General features: G+C 44.1%; 1 protein-coding gene across 1 annotated transcript in view; it reads left to right on the top strand.

The window, feature by feature from the left end:
* Nucleotides 1-11,785, top strand: part of PPP1R9A (protein phosphatase 1 regulatory subunit 9A) — a 278,938-nt gene extending 267,153 nt beyond the window's left edge. Inside the window, 6 exon segments of the mRNA XM_036246637.1 lie at nt 4,189-4,432; nt 4,435-4,462; nt 4,465-4,502; nt 6,355-6,474; nt 8,499-8,681; nt 9,984-11,785. Of these exon segments, the coding sequence (XP_036102530.1) occupies nt 4,189-4,432; nt 4,435-4,462; nt 4,465-4,502; nt 6,355-6,474; nt 8,499-8,681; nt 9,984-10,190 (820 nt within the window). The 3' untranslated portion in view covers nt 10,191-11,785.
* Nucleotides 11,786-17,214: the final 5,429 nt, after the last annotated feature.

Genomic DNA, 17,214 nt, shown 5'->3' with positions numbered 1-17,214 from the left:
TTGATGCCCAAAAAATTCTTTTCAGATCCATTAAGGGTTTATTTCCACTGATCTTGATTTTTCAGTGGGATTATTAAGGATGTATACAGAGCTTATACACCTTAGCCCATAACCTGCCCTGAGACTCCAAATGTCAAGAAAGGAAGGAGGAAGGGAAGAAAAGGAAGAAAATCTTTTATCTTAGTTTTAATACATTTCTCCACAGAGTGAAACAGGCTGTAAGAGTGGTCAGTAATAGCCCTGGATGGTTTCACTCAGCGGATAGAGCGTTGCCACAGACTGAAGGGTCACGGGTTTGATTCCTGGTCAAGGGCACATACCTGGGTTGCAGGTTCAATCCCCGGCTTCTGTTGGGGTCGTGCAGGAGGCAGCCATTCAGTGCATCTCTCTCACATCAATGTTTCTTTCTCTCTCTCTCCCTCCCTCTCTCCCACTCAATCTAAAAAATCAATGGAAAAATATCCTCAGGTGAAGATTAACAACAACAACAACAAAAGGTGGTCAATAATAGAATAACTGCTACCAAAACTCCTCTGCTCCTTTTGTAGACTCAAAAGTTCAATTTATCCAGAAGGAAATTGGCCTTTATTTTAGAAAGTGTGTCTGGCAAGCTGATAGGTCTTTGGTTTTAATGTAATGGAGAGTTTGCTTTTTTAAATAAGTATTCTCTGCTCTAGGTCCAAGCAAATGGGAGCTTACCACTTTCAGTTCTTTGTGGATACTGGCAGACACAGAGGTCACGTTAGTTTATGGAGTTCTAGAATCAAGGATACACAAATAAACGAGGGGACAGGATACAGCCTCAGCAGGGCACAGCCAGACCTCCCTGAGGACTGGAAACTATTCTCCAAGGGACCGCAGGGCCTGGTGGCTGCAGCTGTGAGGACCTGGCTGTCTCCTTAGACGAGGGCTGGCCTTGCCTTCCAGTGACTTTTCCTCCGTTATCTCCCATTATCTGAGAAAGCCTCTGTGTGTCACCGGAGGCTGGGCCTCCAGCATCTCCTTCCTCACGCCCCCACGGTGGCCTCCGGGCCTGTGCAAGTTCACCTGGAATTGTTAGTCTTGAATGTTTTCCTGGCAGTGAGGATTTTAGGAAAGCGTTTAGATGTGGTCTTCAGGTTTAGTTTAAAATGTTGCCTGGCCAGGATTTGCACTACCAAAAGTCCTTTTCCAATAAGTCATTAGAATGACAAACATTAGGCACCAACATTCTTATTTTCTGCCTATTAGGTGGTTCCGAAAGCGTTGCTACAGAGGCTGTTCGCTTGGGAAGAGAACAAGGTAGTCGAGCTGTCATTACCAGTGGCCTGTTGATCAACTTTACAACAGCATCCATGGGTTGGAGCACTGCTGTACCTTATTTGCATTGCGATGGAACTCTTACAGAATGTCCCCCATCGCTTTGATGAATTGATTCATAACTGTATAAGCAAAGGAGAAAAATAATCATGAGGTCCAGTTTATCTCAGACATGCCCAATTACAAGAGTGGGAGACCCCAGAGAAAATATTTTTATATTGGCGCTTTCTCAGCATTTTTACTGGAATGTGGGGCCTCAGCTAAAAGGCAAACCTCAGCAGTTAAATTATGGGTAGACAGTGAGGTCTGCGGAGAGATTCACCTCCCCAGCGGGATGGAGTTACATTTTCCAGGGGTGGGAACGGGGAGAGGGGGATGCGACCCATCTCTGTGGAGACATCCTCAAGGCTGTAAAGCTGGAGATAGCTCGTTGATCTCCCCCTGGGACATGCACTGCTTTCCAAAGGCTAAGAGCCCACAGTCCTTCCCAAGTTGGATTAGTTTACATGGAGGAGATAAGATTTCTCTTCCTCTCTCAGAGGAGAGGCAGGGGCGGCTGGCCCTCTCCTGTAACCATCCAGATTCATATTTTCTAGTGTTCTCACCTACAGTGTAGACCAAGTAGAGGACATCTGGTTCTCATCATGTCCCCCTAGAGAGGAAACTATGGTGTGGGGAACCAGTGAGATCCTTTTCTGTAAGTAAATAACCTGTTCGGATCCAGAAGCCTCGTGGTTGCATTCAGAATCATACTAATAGATAGAGAAACTACAGATTGTAAGAGTCAGCTCAGAAATGTGTTAAAGCAGATTCCAGGTCAGTTCCTCCCTTCTGCTCCCCCAAGTTCTAATTCAGTAAGTCTGGGTGTCCAAGAATCTGCATTTGAACAGCTGCCCCAGTGATTCCTACCAGACTGGTCCCCGACCCGGGAGGAAAAAGCACTTCCTACAGAAAAGACCAGTCGGCCAAGTTCAGTCATTGCCCTCCTCTCCTCCATCTTTTGACAGTAAGTAGGTGGATTTAAGGATACAAATTGTTTTTTTTTTTTTTACTTTAGGATAAAATTGAGGGTGTCTGACATATCTCTGGTTGGTCTTCCTCTGTTATCCTTGCAGACCCCTTTGTGGTTTTGTTGTTGTTGTTTTTAATGTACCATTTAGCCCTGGTCTGTGTGGCTCTGTTGGTTGGGTGTCATTTTGTGCACTGAAAGGTCGCTGGTTTGCAGGCTCAGTTCCCAGTAGGGGGCGTGCAGGAGGCCACTGACTGATGTCTCCCTCTCACATCAGTGTTTCTCTCTCTCTCTCCCTCTCCCTTCCTCTCTCTCTAAAAAATCCATTTAAAATTTTCAAAAAAAAGTGAATAGCTCCCATTCACTAAAAAAAGAAAAGAAGAAGAAGAAAGAGGGAAGGAAAGAAATATACCGTTTAAATATCACATCTTCTGGAACCTTTAGGATGACCAACAGTTTTTCTTCCCCAGCCGATAATGTCAGTGTTCTAAGTTCACTGACTTCCCCATTCTTTGTAGTTGTCACTCTTACACTCCCTTTATATTTGTATACTGTTTTACAGTTTACAAGATGTTCTTACATTTATTGTCCCATTTGATTCTCACAGTAATCTTTGTAAATGAGGAGTAATTGTCAGGAGTTATACTATTTATATGAATCTGAAACACTATTTCTAGATATTTGAAATGAGATGTGAGAAGGTTGAAATTCAGTATCCATGTCAGACATAAGTTGTCTAGCTAAAGTGTTGAGGCACTTTCAAATGAAAGGGAATCTCCTTGTTGTCATGACACCCACAGCTAACACACGCCTCCGATAGCATGTGGTCACATTGAGGGTGGCGGCTCCCCAGATGCACAGACACTGCTGCCCACTCCTGCCTCAGCTCCTAATAATTACTTTTCTCTAACCAAAACACAAATGTAAATATGCAAGGTATTAAGAAAAATATGTTTTCAAACTGTGTTCTCAAATGCCTTTGAATCCTTTGACTGCTCAACAATAAACATAGACCATTACTGTTCTCAAAGCACTTTTTACACATACTATCTCATTTCATTTCTGACCACCTATGAGATACATAAAGTACCCACCTTTTACAGATAGGGAACTAGAGGCAAGAGGAGGCCCAAGGCCATGTGTTCAGGAGGTGACAGGCCCAGATCTCCAAGCAGAGTATTAAGACTTCGGGTCTGGGCCTCCTATGAAAAGGCACTAAGAGGATGATGAAAAACCAACGAGGTGTGTGTTCTGCTTAAAGTATCCTGAGCCCTGAAATTTCCAAATTATTTAAGTATATCAATTTCTAAAGTTCAGACTCCTGGGGACATGAGTTCAGAGGAGGCCAGGAAAGAAGGCTCATCACGAGCTAAATGTCACTAGCAGGAAGGCACTGATGCGTGACCCAGGTAAAGGGAGTGTCGTGATGACTAACCTCCCAGCAGTTCCTATAGACCATGCTCCTCCCTCCTTTTAATCCATCCACGTATACAGGGGTTGGCAAAGGAGGGTTACAGGTGTGAGTGCATGAAACACAGGGTTTATTCTTGTATTATTATGTATTAGTTATTGCATCATTTTCCATACAAACAACTGTAGACCTACTTTTGCCCACCCCTGTATTTATTACACACACTTCATAAAAATCCACCGTGGCGAAAGCAGTACGTTCATTACATAATCCTCGTAGGTGCAAAAAAGATAACCATCAGGATAAAAAGGTCCTAGTCTAAAGTGAAAAAGTATTATTCTTATCTGCTGCGTGGGACAGTTTCTCAGACTGAAACTTCGAACGATATTCAGAGTCCCTTCAGAACTCAGTTCCCTAAGTTCCCCCTCTGCCACTTCTTTGTCTAACACCCCGTTTCTCTCACGAGCAGGATCTTCCGCGGCAGGCTGGACCCCTGGAAGCTGAAGCCGTCCCCCGCAGCGCCAGCCTCTCCTCGTTCACCTTGCATGCCATTCCCGTGGTTTCATGACAGCCGGAAAGGATCCTATTCCTTCAGGAACCTGCCTTCACCTACAAGTCCCCTCCAGCCTTCTCCTGAAACTCTAATTTCAGATAAAAAGGGGTCCAAGGTAGAAAACACATGGATTAAAAAAAGCAAACAAGGAAACCCCAAATCTCTTCCTCCTCTTCAGTCTTTGGAAAGCATTCCAACTTGTGTGTATGCTCTGGATCCGAGAAACCAATGTGATAACCCTGCAATAAACAGTGCATGGTATTTCCTGTGTGGGGAGAGAGCAAGCCTCATTTAACCCCACCTCCTTTAATACTGTTCCATCCTAGAGTGTGCGTTAATCTTTGATTTGCCTGTCTTTTCACATATTGCTACTTAATCTCAGTTTGACAGTTAAGCCATGCTGGGAAAGATGCATTTGAATCATGGCACAGGGTGATAGAGCCGTTTACCAAGTATTCCACTTTAAATTACATTCAAAACTAGTTTTGCTGCGCTCTTCAAGATTTACTGGAGAACAAATAAATTTGGGACTGAATACATGTTCCGTACATCTAAATGAAACTTTAAGACAAACCAATGCTGCTATAGCACCCTTACCTATTTCTTCTTTTAAATCAGACTTCCATGTCGAACAGCTGTTGTAATTCTATCACGAAAGTTCTTTAACTTCAGCAGAATGAAGAATTATGTGCATGGATGCTACCTGTTTTTTTCAATGCCTGATGGTTATTTCCAGCATGACACTGCAAACCTTATCTAACATTTTATTGAAACACCTACAGTGGCTAACTTTCACATGTTGTTTGGTCTCCTTTTATCTGTGTTCACTTTTTCTTTCTCAAACAGAAACGTGTGGTTCATGTTCCTTGAATTTAGTCCTGTTCTTGTGGTCAGCAGCTCACAGGGCTTTGATGGGCTTTGGGTGGGGTTGCATTTCCACTGACAGCGTCCAGTGGTGATGTGCCGCGTTGAATGCCCTGCTGCTTAAGTGTTCTACTAGCCCGGCTCCGTGTGCGCTGATTTAATCTCCTCTCCTGAAGATTTAGCAAACCTTGGAGTTTATTGGGTACTGAATTCTCCGGCCTCTGGCATGATATTTATTCTTGACAGCTAACTAAACCCAGTACAGGAGAACCTAATGGAAAACGAACAGTCCAATTTCTAAGAAAGTGGAGGAGGAAACAAGATGGTGTCGGTCAAGTTCGTAGAGTCCCTGGGAAGCCAGTCATTCTAGAATTAGAAAAGTTCTGACAGCAGTAGACCATTTTGGCCTTGAAACATTTGCCATCTTGGGTCTGCGACATCTCAGTGTTGTTTGGATAATCCTTCCATTGTCTTACACTGGACACACTCCAGGTGTGGTTAAAATGTTTTCATTTCACAAATGCAGCTCTGCAGTCATGGTGAGCGTATTTGATTCGAACATCCACTGAACACTTGAATGACGTTCCTCACATCCCCAGGAAATTATGTGGGACTGTGTGTGTCTGGGCGTGGTGCAGCCTCTCTGGGCTCTGCTGCTGCCACGTGAGAGTTGTACCTGAGCAGGTAGCTAGTGTAGTCAGCCCGTGGCCTCCCGGGACCCGTCGTGTGGAAGGTCACATGCAGGAGGGGTTCCCACAGTATTTCCCACAGCCAGCAGCAAGCGATCCGTCCCGGGGGTGCTCCGGCCGCCTTTCTAATATGGATCGCCATCTGTTCCTGATAACTCAGGCCCTCCTCGCCACCCTGTATTTGTTACTTACACTGTCACTCATCACCATTAGGGTCAGAGAGGATGGGTTCATTAATATTACCCCCTGAGCAGCTGCAGAGGGTAATGAATGCTGTGCCCTTGAAGAGAGATTGAAGGATCATTACTCCAGACACCTATCCTCTCTCTCCATGGAGAAAGCGCACAGAGTTCTCCACCCACCGCAGAAGGTGCAGTGTCCTCAAGCTGCCCCATCGAAGGTCATCACCAACCCCAAACGAGCTGCTTCTAAGATGACTTCAAAGTCACCTTTCTAGAACTTGCAAATACACCTACCTCCGGTTCATTCGTGGTGCTCCCTTAACACTGAGCTTCATTTATTTCTACAGAATTTTACCTTCAACGATGACTTCAGTCCCAGCAGCACCAGTTCGGCAGACCTGAGCGGCCTGGGAGCAGAACCCAAAACGCCAGGGCTCTCTCAGTCCTTAGCACTGTCGTCAGACGAGGTACGCTCAGGGCACGCACACCAGAACTGCCTCCCAGTCATGCACTTCCCCGCGAGCCATCACAGGAGGAACGCGTTTAAGATGGATTTTGTTTTGTTTTGTTTTGTTTTTTTTATTCTCACCCGAGGACATTTTTCGATATTTTGTTCAGATAGAGTGAGAGGGAGAGAGAGAGAGAAACATCGACGTGAAAGTGACACATCGAGTGGTTGCCACCCACACGACCCAACCAGGGCCGGGGACAAACTGCAACCAAGGTACGTGCCCTTAGCGGGAACCGAACCCGGGTCTCTCCGGACCACAGGCCGACGTTCTAACCGCTGAGCCAAACCGGCCAGGGCTAAGATAGATTTTGTATGTAGATCGCTGGGACCGTGGTTTCCTGTTTGATAGGAAGTCGGCCTCTCCCTCTCTGTCTCAACATGAAAGCCAAGTATTGTTTCTGCGCCCCTTCAAGCTGTCCAGGGATGCCCCTTACTCTATGCTATATAATCGGCCTTTCTCTGCTTCAGATGGGATGACTCCCAGCAGAGGTGTGGGGAGGGGAGGCTGGGAGACTGAAAACAGGAAACAGATGAAGAATCACTGCTCTGGAGAAGGGGGAGATGCATTCTGATAAGGGAGGAGAACTAGGTAAGAACCACAGATTTAGAGGCCAGGGTCAAAACATCATTGCTAAGGATTCTCAGACATAAATATATACAAGAGAGGCAGGAAATTACCTTGGTGATTGACTTAGTGCCCCAAGAGATAAGTGGAGGAAAGAAATGCCAGTATGGTAGGAAGGAGGGGGAGAGGCGCTGTAACTACAGATAGTTTTGCTCTAAATATGTGTTCTTAATGATTTCTTTCTACATGTTTTTGTTTGGTAAAACGTTTTTTTCTGTTAAAATTTTTTGCCCATATTCTTCAGGCTTGGCGTGACTTTAATTGTATTAAGACTTTGTGCTGTATTGTTGTGCCTTCTGTTCCTATAACACTTTTCTCTGTGATTCCTTTCCTGCTCCCTCCCTCAGAGCCTGGATATGATAGATGACGAGGTGAGCTATCAGTGTGGTGGCTTGTTTTGGTATTGTTTGAACCTTTTCTCTCTTTGCAGATGATGGAAAACTCAAACATGAGAGCGCCTCCCTCTGTAGTGGGGGAGTTCCTTGTGCTGCCTGATTTCACTCTCTGCCCCCGTCTATGTCTCAGTTTAAAAGACACTCCTAATTCAAGAGAATCTCCAGGTCCCACCTCCAGAGTCCCTCTCTGTGTTCCCCATCACCATTCCCTGACTGACAGCTCACTCCGTTTCGCCTCCTATGCCTTCGCCTCTGTTTACCCATCCCCTCTCCTGTTTTCTCCCTGTCACCGAGGGGACTTCTGTCTCCTCCAGACCCATCATCGCCTCATCTCCTCTCAGCTTAGTGGTTCCAGGAACCAGCCTGCCCTTTGCACTATTAAAAGTAATATGCTAGATTGGACAGGTCTGTAGACTTTCAGAGCCTCAGTTTCCTCATTAATTAAAAGTAATTATGGATGCTTCCTGCCCCACGGTACTTACAGGTCTGCTTGCTGCCCAAATGAAGTAATGGCCGGGCCATTTCCCCCCACAGAGCCTGAGGGCTCGGTGCTCTCCTCCTCTGAGTGATTTTACATATGTCTAATGTCTTGCTGGAGGATGAATGCAGAGTGATACATCGTGTCTAGGGATTAATGAAATATCTGCTTTCTGCATCTGATCATCTTTCCAAAGTATTTTAATATAAAAGCTTGCAACATCACAGTGTAGTTTTCAATATTAAACTTCCTACATTGGAAGTGCTGTCTTATTTGGGGAAGTTTTTAAATTTCCAAGCATCTAAAAACATGTAGGTAATGACTATATGTATGTGCATTACATACATAACTAGAAGCATCAGCTTATCATTTTATGGTTTAAAAATAAATATGGCTCGAGTAGGCAAGCAATCCTCCGGTAGCGTGATGTCCATGCTGAGCCGTGGCCTTCAGCCCTGTAACCGCATCACTTCCCACCTCAGATCCTGGATGACGGGCAGTCTCCCAAGCACAGTCAGTGTCAGAACCGGGCCGTGCAGGAGTGGAGTGTGCAGCAGGTCTCTCACTGGCTCATGAGCCTAAATCTGGAGCAGTATGTATCTGAGTTCAGTGCCCAGAACGTCACTGGAGAGCAGCTCCTGCAGCTGGATGGAAATAAACTGAAGGTAAAGAAGCATATATGTCTGCGTTAGGTTACCGCGTATTCTTTGTACACTCGTAGCACCTCAGATGTTCGCATGAGAGAAGCACATTCTGCCCCGGGGAGAGGTAGTTCTCATCCGCTCTCAGCAGAGAAGACGTTGGATTATTTCTGAGTCGGAAACGAAGCTTCCGGAAGTCATCGGGTTCTAAAGAGTAGGACAGCTAGGGACTCACTCCATCGCTTCCGCCTGGTGACACATGGCTCATGCATCCACTCCACTTGCTCTCTGCAGTATGAGTTTTAGCAAGTCCCAGTGTGGACTCTTTCATCACGTAAGAGTTCAAACCCAAGTCCATGAACCCTCCCTTCTTGACTCATTGCCCCTCCACCTCCACATGTTCCTGCACACCACACCAAAACCGGGACGATGTTTTCCCCAAATATATGCAGAGCATGCCTTCCCTCCCCCACATCACACTGTCATGTTCACCTGTCCAGCCCATCTCTTCGTAGAGGCTGAGGTGGCACCCATCCCCGTGGAGAAAGGGCAACGGGAGCTTACAGCAGCTGTCCACCCCCAACCCCGCCGGGCGGGTGGGCAGATGAGTATCCCTTGACAATCTTGAAAAGGTTAGAAATCAATCAATAGCCTGTGAATATGAAGACCCCATGGACAAGGCTGTCTCTGTTGGGGAGATGGATGCGTCCTGCTGTTGATTCTGAAGGTCATGAAACGTTTAAAGTACTACAAAACCAACACCCCCCCCCCAACCCCCACTCCCGTTATTCTGAATTCCAAGCTGATCGAGCAACCTTCTCATTATAATCAGGCTTCCTTTATAGGGCTGCCTACAGGGGAGAATGGCTAGTCATGCCGACCTGAGCATTCTGGTGCCAGAGACACTTCCGGTCCACACTGTGCACAAATGCACTGGCCAATGGAGGCTGTGTGGGTTCGTCCTGCCCTCCTCGAGCCCCTGAGGAGCAGGGGCCCGCGCCTGTCCTTTGCCTGTAAATGTCTGCAACCTGGAGGTTGGGGAAGCAGAACTGTGCCTTTTTCACTCATTTACCCATTGATTACCACTCTGGAAAGCGTGCGGTTTAGGGTGTACTGTGCTAGAGACTTCAAAGAACAAAAGGACAGATAAAGCTCAGTCCCCCAGTATGTATGTTTTTGGCAAATGTCATCAGCTGTCCCTCAGTTTTTACCTCTTCAGTTACGTTTGAGTTAGTTTTTGAGTTTGAACAGACTGTGATACCGACCTCATCATAGGTAGGGAGGTCACTGATTTTCAAATTCGGTTTGTTTATATTTCCTTCGTAGGCTCTTGGAATGACATCATCGCAGGACCGAGCAGTGGTCAAAAAAAAACTCAAGGAAATGAAGGTGTCTCTGGAGAAGGCTCGGAAGGCTCAAGAGAAAATGGAGAAACAAAGAGAAAAGCTGAGGAGGAAGGAGCAAGAGCAAATGCAGAGGAAATCGAGAAAGACAGAAAAGATGACGGCCACAGAGGGCGCTGGTGAGCAGTAACCATCCTCCTGGAGGCGGGATGCCCCCCGCAGCGCCTGCCTCTGCCTGCCCTGCTTGCCTGGAGGGATGGCGAAGAAACTGATGACAGGGGTACTGAGCTGTAGGCAGGCTGGGGAGCCTTGTGCCGGATAACCGCATTTTCTGCGATAATCGAACACCCTTCATTTTAACCTACTGAAACAATCCCAAGCCACCTTTAGTTTATTAACAAACCAAGGAGCTCATTTGTGAGAGAGGCAAAGCAGCTATGTTTCTGTTTTCTCTTACTTACCAGCATCTTGTGCTGTGTTGGGTGGGTGTGTGTGTCACTTGGAAAACCAGCATGACAATGCCCTCCAAGAGCATGACCCACATGGTGTTGTTAATGGAGTGCCATGAATTTTCAGCATGGGGTCCTGCCCCTGGGCATTTGCACATATCTGCATGGCTGAGAGCACCACTCTGCCATGAGACCAGGGCTGCAGGATCCACTCCAGTGTGTGAAAGTTCCCCCTCATCTCTGGGTCTGGACAGTGAGACGACCCCACTGTGGAAACATGGATGCCCTGCCCCGTGATTACCTCCTGCGGCAGAAGGCAAGCATGCAGTTCCGCTTGCTGGCATCTGAAAGAGAGGAAGGAATTCAGTTATTAACCCCAGAAGGAAGCAAAAGCCTTAAGAATGTAGATGAGGGTATTACCTTGGGATTTGAGGATAACATTTATCCTCCAGATTTAGCCGAACAGAGGAAAAATCAGATGTTAATACAGCCATGGGATATTGGGATCTGTTGTTAACTTTGCTACTGCTGTGTTTCAGCATTTCAGCAACACTGACACACACCACACAGTTCCTTTCCCCCAACAAATGGAACAGGAAATTGATTTTTAAGGAAACCAACATTTCAGGTTTCCTCTCCCGGGGAACATTCTGGCTAGTCTTCAGCTTGACTATGACACAGTCAGGAACTCGCCACATATTTTCTTTTGAGATTTCCCAAGTGAACTCGGTTAGTGTTTTTAACAAATGTACTTTTAAGAAAAATAGAAATGCCAGTTCGAGAAAATTTAGATTTGAGTAACATTCAACCAGAGAAGCAATTTTATTGCGCACACAGAATGTTCCCATAAAGGAGAGCTGTCGGTTATGTTCGGAGATGCTCTGAATGGCTTTCCTGGGCCGTTCGCTTCCATTCTTCAGGGATTCCACTTTACAGTTCAAGTTTGTTTAAGGTGGTACACAGCATCCAGTCGAGCAGGGTGGCCAGTTACGGTATTTTAGAGCCAGTATTAAGGATGTCAGCTCTCATGAAACTAACTCAAGTGCCAGAGACTAGGACAGAGGAGGAGAAAATAAATTCATCTTGAGAAATTTCAAAGGATGGATCAGTTTTTGGTGGTGGTGGTGGTGATTTGCTTTTTATGTTTATGTATCTGGTTCTCTTTGCTACATTGGCTCTAAAAGTAGGGTCATCTCCTTTCCAAGGGATGGGTTCCAGAGCAAGAGTTGAGGGCAGACAAATTTTTGGACAAGTATTTTACTTCCTTTACTATGTGGAGAGTCTGTCCACATCTTCCACCGGAAATGTTGCATATGCAGACCTTGGGGCGGAGGCTTTGGAGGGTACAGGCAACAGATAATGTCAAGGGGCTCTCGCCTTTACAGCTCCATCTCGTATTTTGAACATTGTGATTTTATTTATTTTTATTTTTTTGCTTGTCTGAATATCCGAAATCTGGAATCATGTAAACTAGAAATTCATAATTCTGAGGGCCTGATTCCTTTTTAGTGACAGAGTAGTATGGTTGACGTCAGTGTTTCATCACTGGGTACGGATCATTCTTTGTGTTTTACAATGATCAAAGCCACTGTATGTTTTTTCTGTCTATTTTCATTTTGGGGTATGATAATGAAACCGCCATACTGGATACTCTCTTAGTATTTTGAGAGGTGTGGTGCTTTGCTATTTATTAATACCATGGGAAACGAGGAACCACTATTAATGAACTGCAAAATCCAGCAAACCTTTTCTAATACTAAAAGACTTAGTCCAAATCTGGTAATACTAGGGCTTGCTATTGTAAATGCCACTTTTTGCTTACCTTTGAAGAAGTGATCTGGGTCATACTGGAAGTTTCACTTTAAGAATTCATTTTTAGAATGGAAATAGCAGGATGATTATCTTAAGTTATGTTTACACTTTGGTCCTGTTTGAAAAATGGTTGTATAAACTGGAAATGTCTGTAAGTCTCAGTCTCTGCACATAATTTATGATCTATTGTGTTGCATTTTCTTAAATGTTTTAGAATATTGTTCTTTGTTTCCCGTTTATTTGTATACTTCCAATGTTTAGATGAATGACTGACAATATTATTCATCAAAAATTTTAATTCAAATCATTTAGTTTGTGTTATAACCATTTTGATTTCTTAATTTAAATGATAGTAATTTTCACTTAATGAGTTATTTTTAACATTACTACTTAAAACTGCTGAAATGTTAAGAGGCACTTGATTTGATTGTCCAACAAAGGGTAAAATGTGAACTGACTGATGAAAGGGTCTGAAAACAGAGTGAAAGACCTCAGAACCTGTGAGCATTCTGTTTCCCTGCTATCTGTTTATCACCTCCAGTGCATGATGCCTAATCGAGGCCCCGGTGTCCTACACAGTTCCTACTCGAATGCCAGTGGTCTTCAGTGTCCACGCAATTTAACATAGAAGTGTTGCTTCATGACCCTTACAGGCTTGGCAGTTTTTTTCTTTATCAGAAAATGAACAGAAAGGGAATATCTATATATTGATACTATGAACTATGTATTTCCCAAATGACAGTTCTGTGCAACTCTGACAATAGCCAAAAGCATTGCAGGGTACAGGTGATGCTTTGGGGGCAGGGGATGAATGGTGAGGCCAAGCTGTGGACTGAGAGCATTATGTGAGCTTAGTGTCCGGGTCAGGGTTTTCCACTGAAGGGCTTTAGTTTTGTAACAGAGACTTTAAGACCCTCTCTTTTAAAGTAACTCACAGTTTATGTAATAGTTCGTGTGTTCCCCCCCCCCCCCCCCGAATCAGAAGGTAACTTCAGAATGATACGTTAGGGCAGAAACCTAATTTTGCCCATTCTAACAGACTAATGAAGTCCACCTCTAGTTTTATGATGACAAAACTACTCTACACCATCTTTCTTTAGCTGGAGTTGATGAATTTCCCACCTGCATCATCACATAAGCATTTTAACCCAGTGCTAACTCCAAACTCAGTTTTTAAGAGGCACGAAATGGGAACACCTACCTGGTGCACCTTTGGTGGCGTTGGGAACAAGGTGGCAGGAAGATGAGTGGGGACCCAGTTGACCCTTGCCCGCTGCCTTTTATCCCACTTATCTCGGCCTGAAATCGTAAGCTCTCCCAGTCCCAAGCTACAAAAACAGGCACAGGTTGTTGGACCTTAATTAGCCTTCATGGATTTTGCTAAAGACAAAGAACTCTCAATCAGATTACTTGCGTAATTGGATTAACCTGTGGTTTAGAATGAGATTTTAAAAAGCAAATGAAAATTTTCATTTATTTGGATATTCTAACTCCTTTATAAGTGTTAAAGGTTATGTAGACCAAGCCTCAAGAGAGAAAACCACATGTTTAACCATAGTATTCATGAAGATTGTAAAGGGGCATGTCCTAACCATTCTAAAGAAATAGCTACACGCTGAATGTGTTGTAGCCCCCCTCATCACATTGAGATATTTAAGAATTACCAGATTCCATCTGAGTAAGTAAATTCACTGTCCCAAGAGAGCTGTAGATGGAGGCATGTCACTCTGACAGGCAGCAGTCACTGGGGTTCATTTCACCTACTTAATGCTAAGTCCTGAATGCTTTCTTAATTTTCTAATTGACTTTTGCTCAAGGATCTACCTGGACACTATTCTGAAGCTAGGCCTTTAAGGATGAGGTGCAGAAATAAAATGTCTATAGTTTCTCCTAGAATTGTTTTCATTATGCTGATGGGGTGGAAAGTAAATTGCTAGAGAAAGCAGCGTAGGAAGACATGAATGTGGTTGCTGGTGTTCACGCCTAAAAAGCAACCATGGTCTGCAGGCAGATTTTATTTATATTTGTCTTAGTTATTTAAAGTCTCAGGAAGTTTCATCTTGGTCCAAAACACTGAGGGGGAAAATGACACCAGACAGTACGCCAGTAGTATGTGCATAACTTAGAGCAGTCATATGGAATAGACCCAACCAAGAAGTCAGGGCGAAGGCAGGCCTAGGAGTCAGTGTTCCCCAGGAAATGAAAGCGCCAAGTTCTCCCTGCTGGTGAACAGAGGACCCTTACAGGCCTGCACTTGGGTGTGTGTGTGGATGTGTTGAGGGCATGGTTGCTACTTGAACGCTCATATCGTAAGTGTGTGGACCAAGTACAGCACATGACCGGCTTCCAAATCCACAGCTTAGGGAAGAAAAAAAACATGATAGTTTCCCATCCTTGGCCTGACCCCAGTCCCAACCCCCAAACTGCAACGATTCAAAAGGGAATAAGAGGCAAGGGATAAGAGAACAAGAAGCAACTTCTCTATAATGTGCATGCCACTTGTGTAGATATACAAACTACATATGTGTGACTATATCTCCCACCTTACACACACATACCGCAATGACATTGCATTCAAAACATAGATATTGTATTTGGAACTTGGTGTCGTCAGCTAGGACCCAGCGGTAATCATAGCCTTATTGCCACTTTTTGTGTTGTGTATACATTGAACGGCTCATAAGATGTTAAGAGATTTCTTTTTAAATGTATTTCTTCTGCTAAATGCACTTACCCTTCTACATGTCTATATATTTTGGTAAAATTGATTTATTAGAAACTTGGTATTTTAGTAAGATAAAGTGTCCTCACATGTGTGGTTGATGCTCTGATGTCGAGATTGCACATCGCTGAGTCGAAACTCAGAAGTTTCTGCAGCTCAGGCATTTCCAACTGCGGACTGCAGTTTCCTTGGCTACAAGTTGCACGGCGTGTTCTTGTTCATTTTCTCATGCTCTAACATGACCTGCTTGGTAGCTGTGATGCGTAAGTCACTAACTACTGGCTCTGATGGTGGCGTTGCCATCACATGACCATTTCCCCCTTTTGCCGAGTGATGGCCTGGTGAGGTCATTGCCAAATGGACGTGTGAGGGTGTTGTTGGAAGGTGTACACTTCTGGTTCTCCCAGCTAGATCATGTATACACCCAAGTTTTCTGTTATGGATTTACTCTTTCATCTGTGAAAGAATGATTGGCCAAAGATAATTAAATTACCTTTAGAAAGTAGGAATTAAGAGGCACTCCGGCTAGCTAACACCTCCCAACAACATCAGACCTACATAGTGCTTAGTGAAATCCCTTAAATATTTATGTGTATGTTTTTCTTAATATTATTTATGGTCATCACTACTGCTTTTGTATTTTTTTAATGGTGTTACAATGAAACACAAGTACACGTGCTGCGTAAGACTAACACACGGCCGGCTGGAAAACGAAAGAAGAGAGGAAAGGAATTCCGTTCCATTGTAAGAAGTTGATTTATTTCGATCTTTCTTCATATAAAGGAAAAAGAGTGGTTTGAAAGTCATTTTAAGTGCAGTAATTCTGGAGAGCATGTTCTCTGAAACTTGATTTGTACATTTTGGTGTCCGGTCATTTGCATGGAAGAGACAATAGTGCCACGTCTGAATTGGTCTCTGTGCTTGGTTACTATGTATTTCTCTTGACTGTTCTCTTTCCGACATTTCTTACTCTTTGGTTTTCAGAGGCATTTGAAGCAAAACATCCTTTGTTTTCTGACCAATCTAAAAATATGCGTGATTACATTTAATTTGTTAGTGTAAATACATTTCTTGCCAATGAGTATTATTGTTGTTAGACAACGAATGCAATAAAAAAGAGAAATACTGAGATCTGTCGAAGTCATTTTTTTTCTCTCTTCCATTTTCACCTTCAACTAAAACAAGCCTTGACTGTGTAAACCTGGATTAACTGTCAAAGTACATCTGTCAGTCAAGAGCAAAGTGCACATTTTCCATGGAAATGAAACTAAAAATAAGTTTAGCCCTGGTGAAGTGTAAATTGGCAGTTGGAATTACATTTAAAAGCACAGTTATGGAACGGGGCCTCAAGTTCAAGATCAGAGCCTCCTCTGGAAGCTCCCTCACCCGGCTTCCCGTTTCCACTGTGGCTCCAGCATCGTAGTTTCTGAAACCTGTCAGCCAGGGACAGGCAGGTGGCAAATCCTCGAGCAGTTGACCTCACAGTCACACAGTGTGGTGGTGCAAGCTAAGAATCAGACCATCCCAGAGTAGGGGGTTTCTTTCAACAGCTTTATTTCTAAAACTTTATATTGTGAGAAGACTTGAATATATCAAATGAGGGGTGTTAATTTCTCTCTCTCTTTCTGTCTCTCTCTCTCTCTCTCTCTCTCACACACACACACACACACACACACACCATAATTTGTGAGTAAACCTTCAGCAATGCAAAAAAAATTAGATCAAAGCCTCAGAATAATTGAATTAAGCTGTTTTTCCTTGGAGTGTGTTATGATCTTGGGCATAAGCTATGTCAAGTCGGATAGCTTTCTCTTTCTTGGGGTGGGGGTGAAGAATTTGCTTATTTTGTTAAAAACAAGAGAGAACAGGATGTGGTCCTCTTATTGAAGATACCAAGTGATTCTCTTTAAAGAAAATATGTAGCTTTTGTCAACCTAAGCACCACATTTTGATCATATCGATCGCTTCCAAACCAAATTTCAGTGACCCCAGCTCCGAGGGCGGTGAAGGGCGTCTCTGAAGAATGGCACTTACGGGGCCCATGACTTCATACCCACTGACGCTGGGGCTCAAAGTAACTCTCATCCTGATAGGAGGAAAGTTTTTCAATCCGAACAAAATAGCCCTGTTTATTACTTTAAATCAGTGGTCTTAAACTATTAGCAGTTCTCAATGTATCAGCAAAACACTTCTCTCCAAAGGCCAGGCCATCATTATGGCAAATGCCTCAG

Source organism: Molossus molossus, unplaced genomic scaffold (genome assembly GCF_014108415.1).
Source record: "Molossus molossus isolate mMolMol1 unplaced genomic scaffold, mMolMol1.p scaffold_m16_p_7, whole genome shotgun sequence".
NCBI classification, from domain to species: Eukaryota; Metazoa; Chordata; class Mammalia; order Chiroptera; family Molossidae; genus Molossus; species Molossus molossus.
Note: the sequence above shows the minus strand (reverse complement) of the source record. Positions and strands in the feature narration are given on the sequence as shown.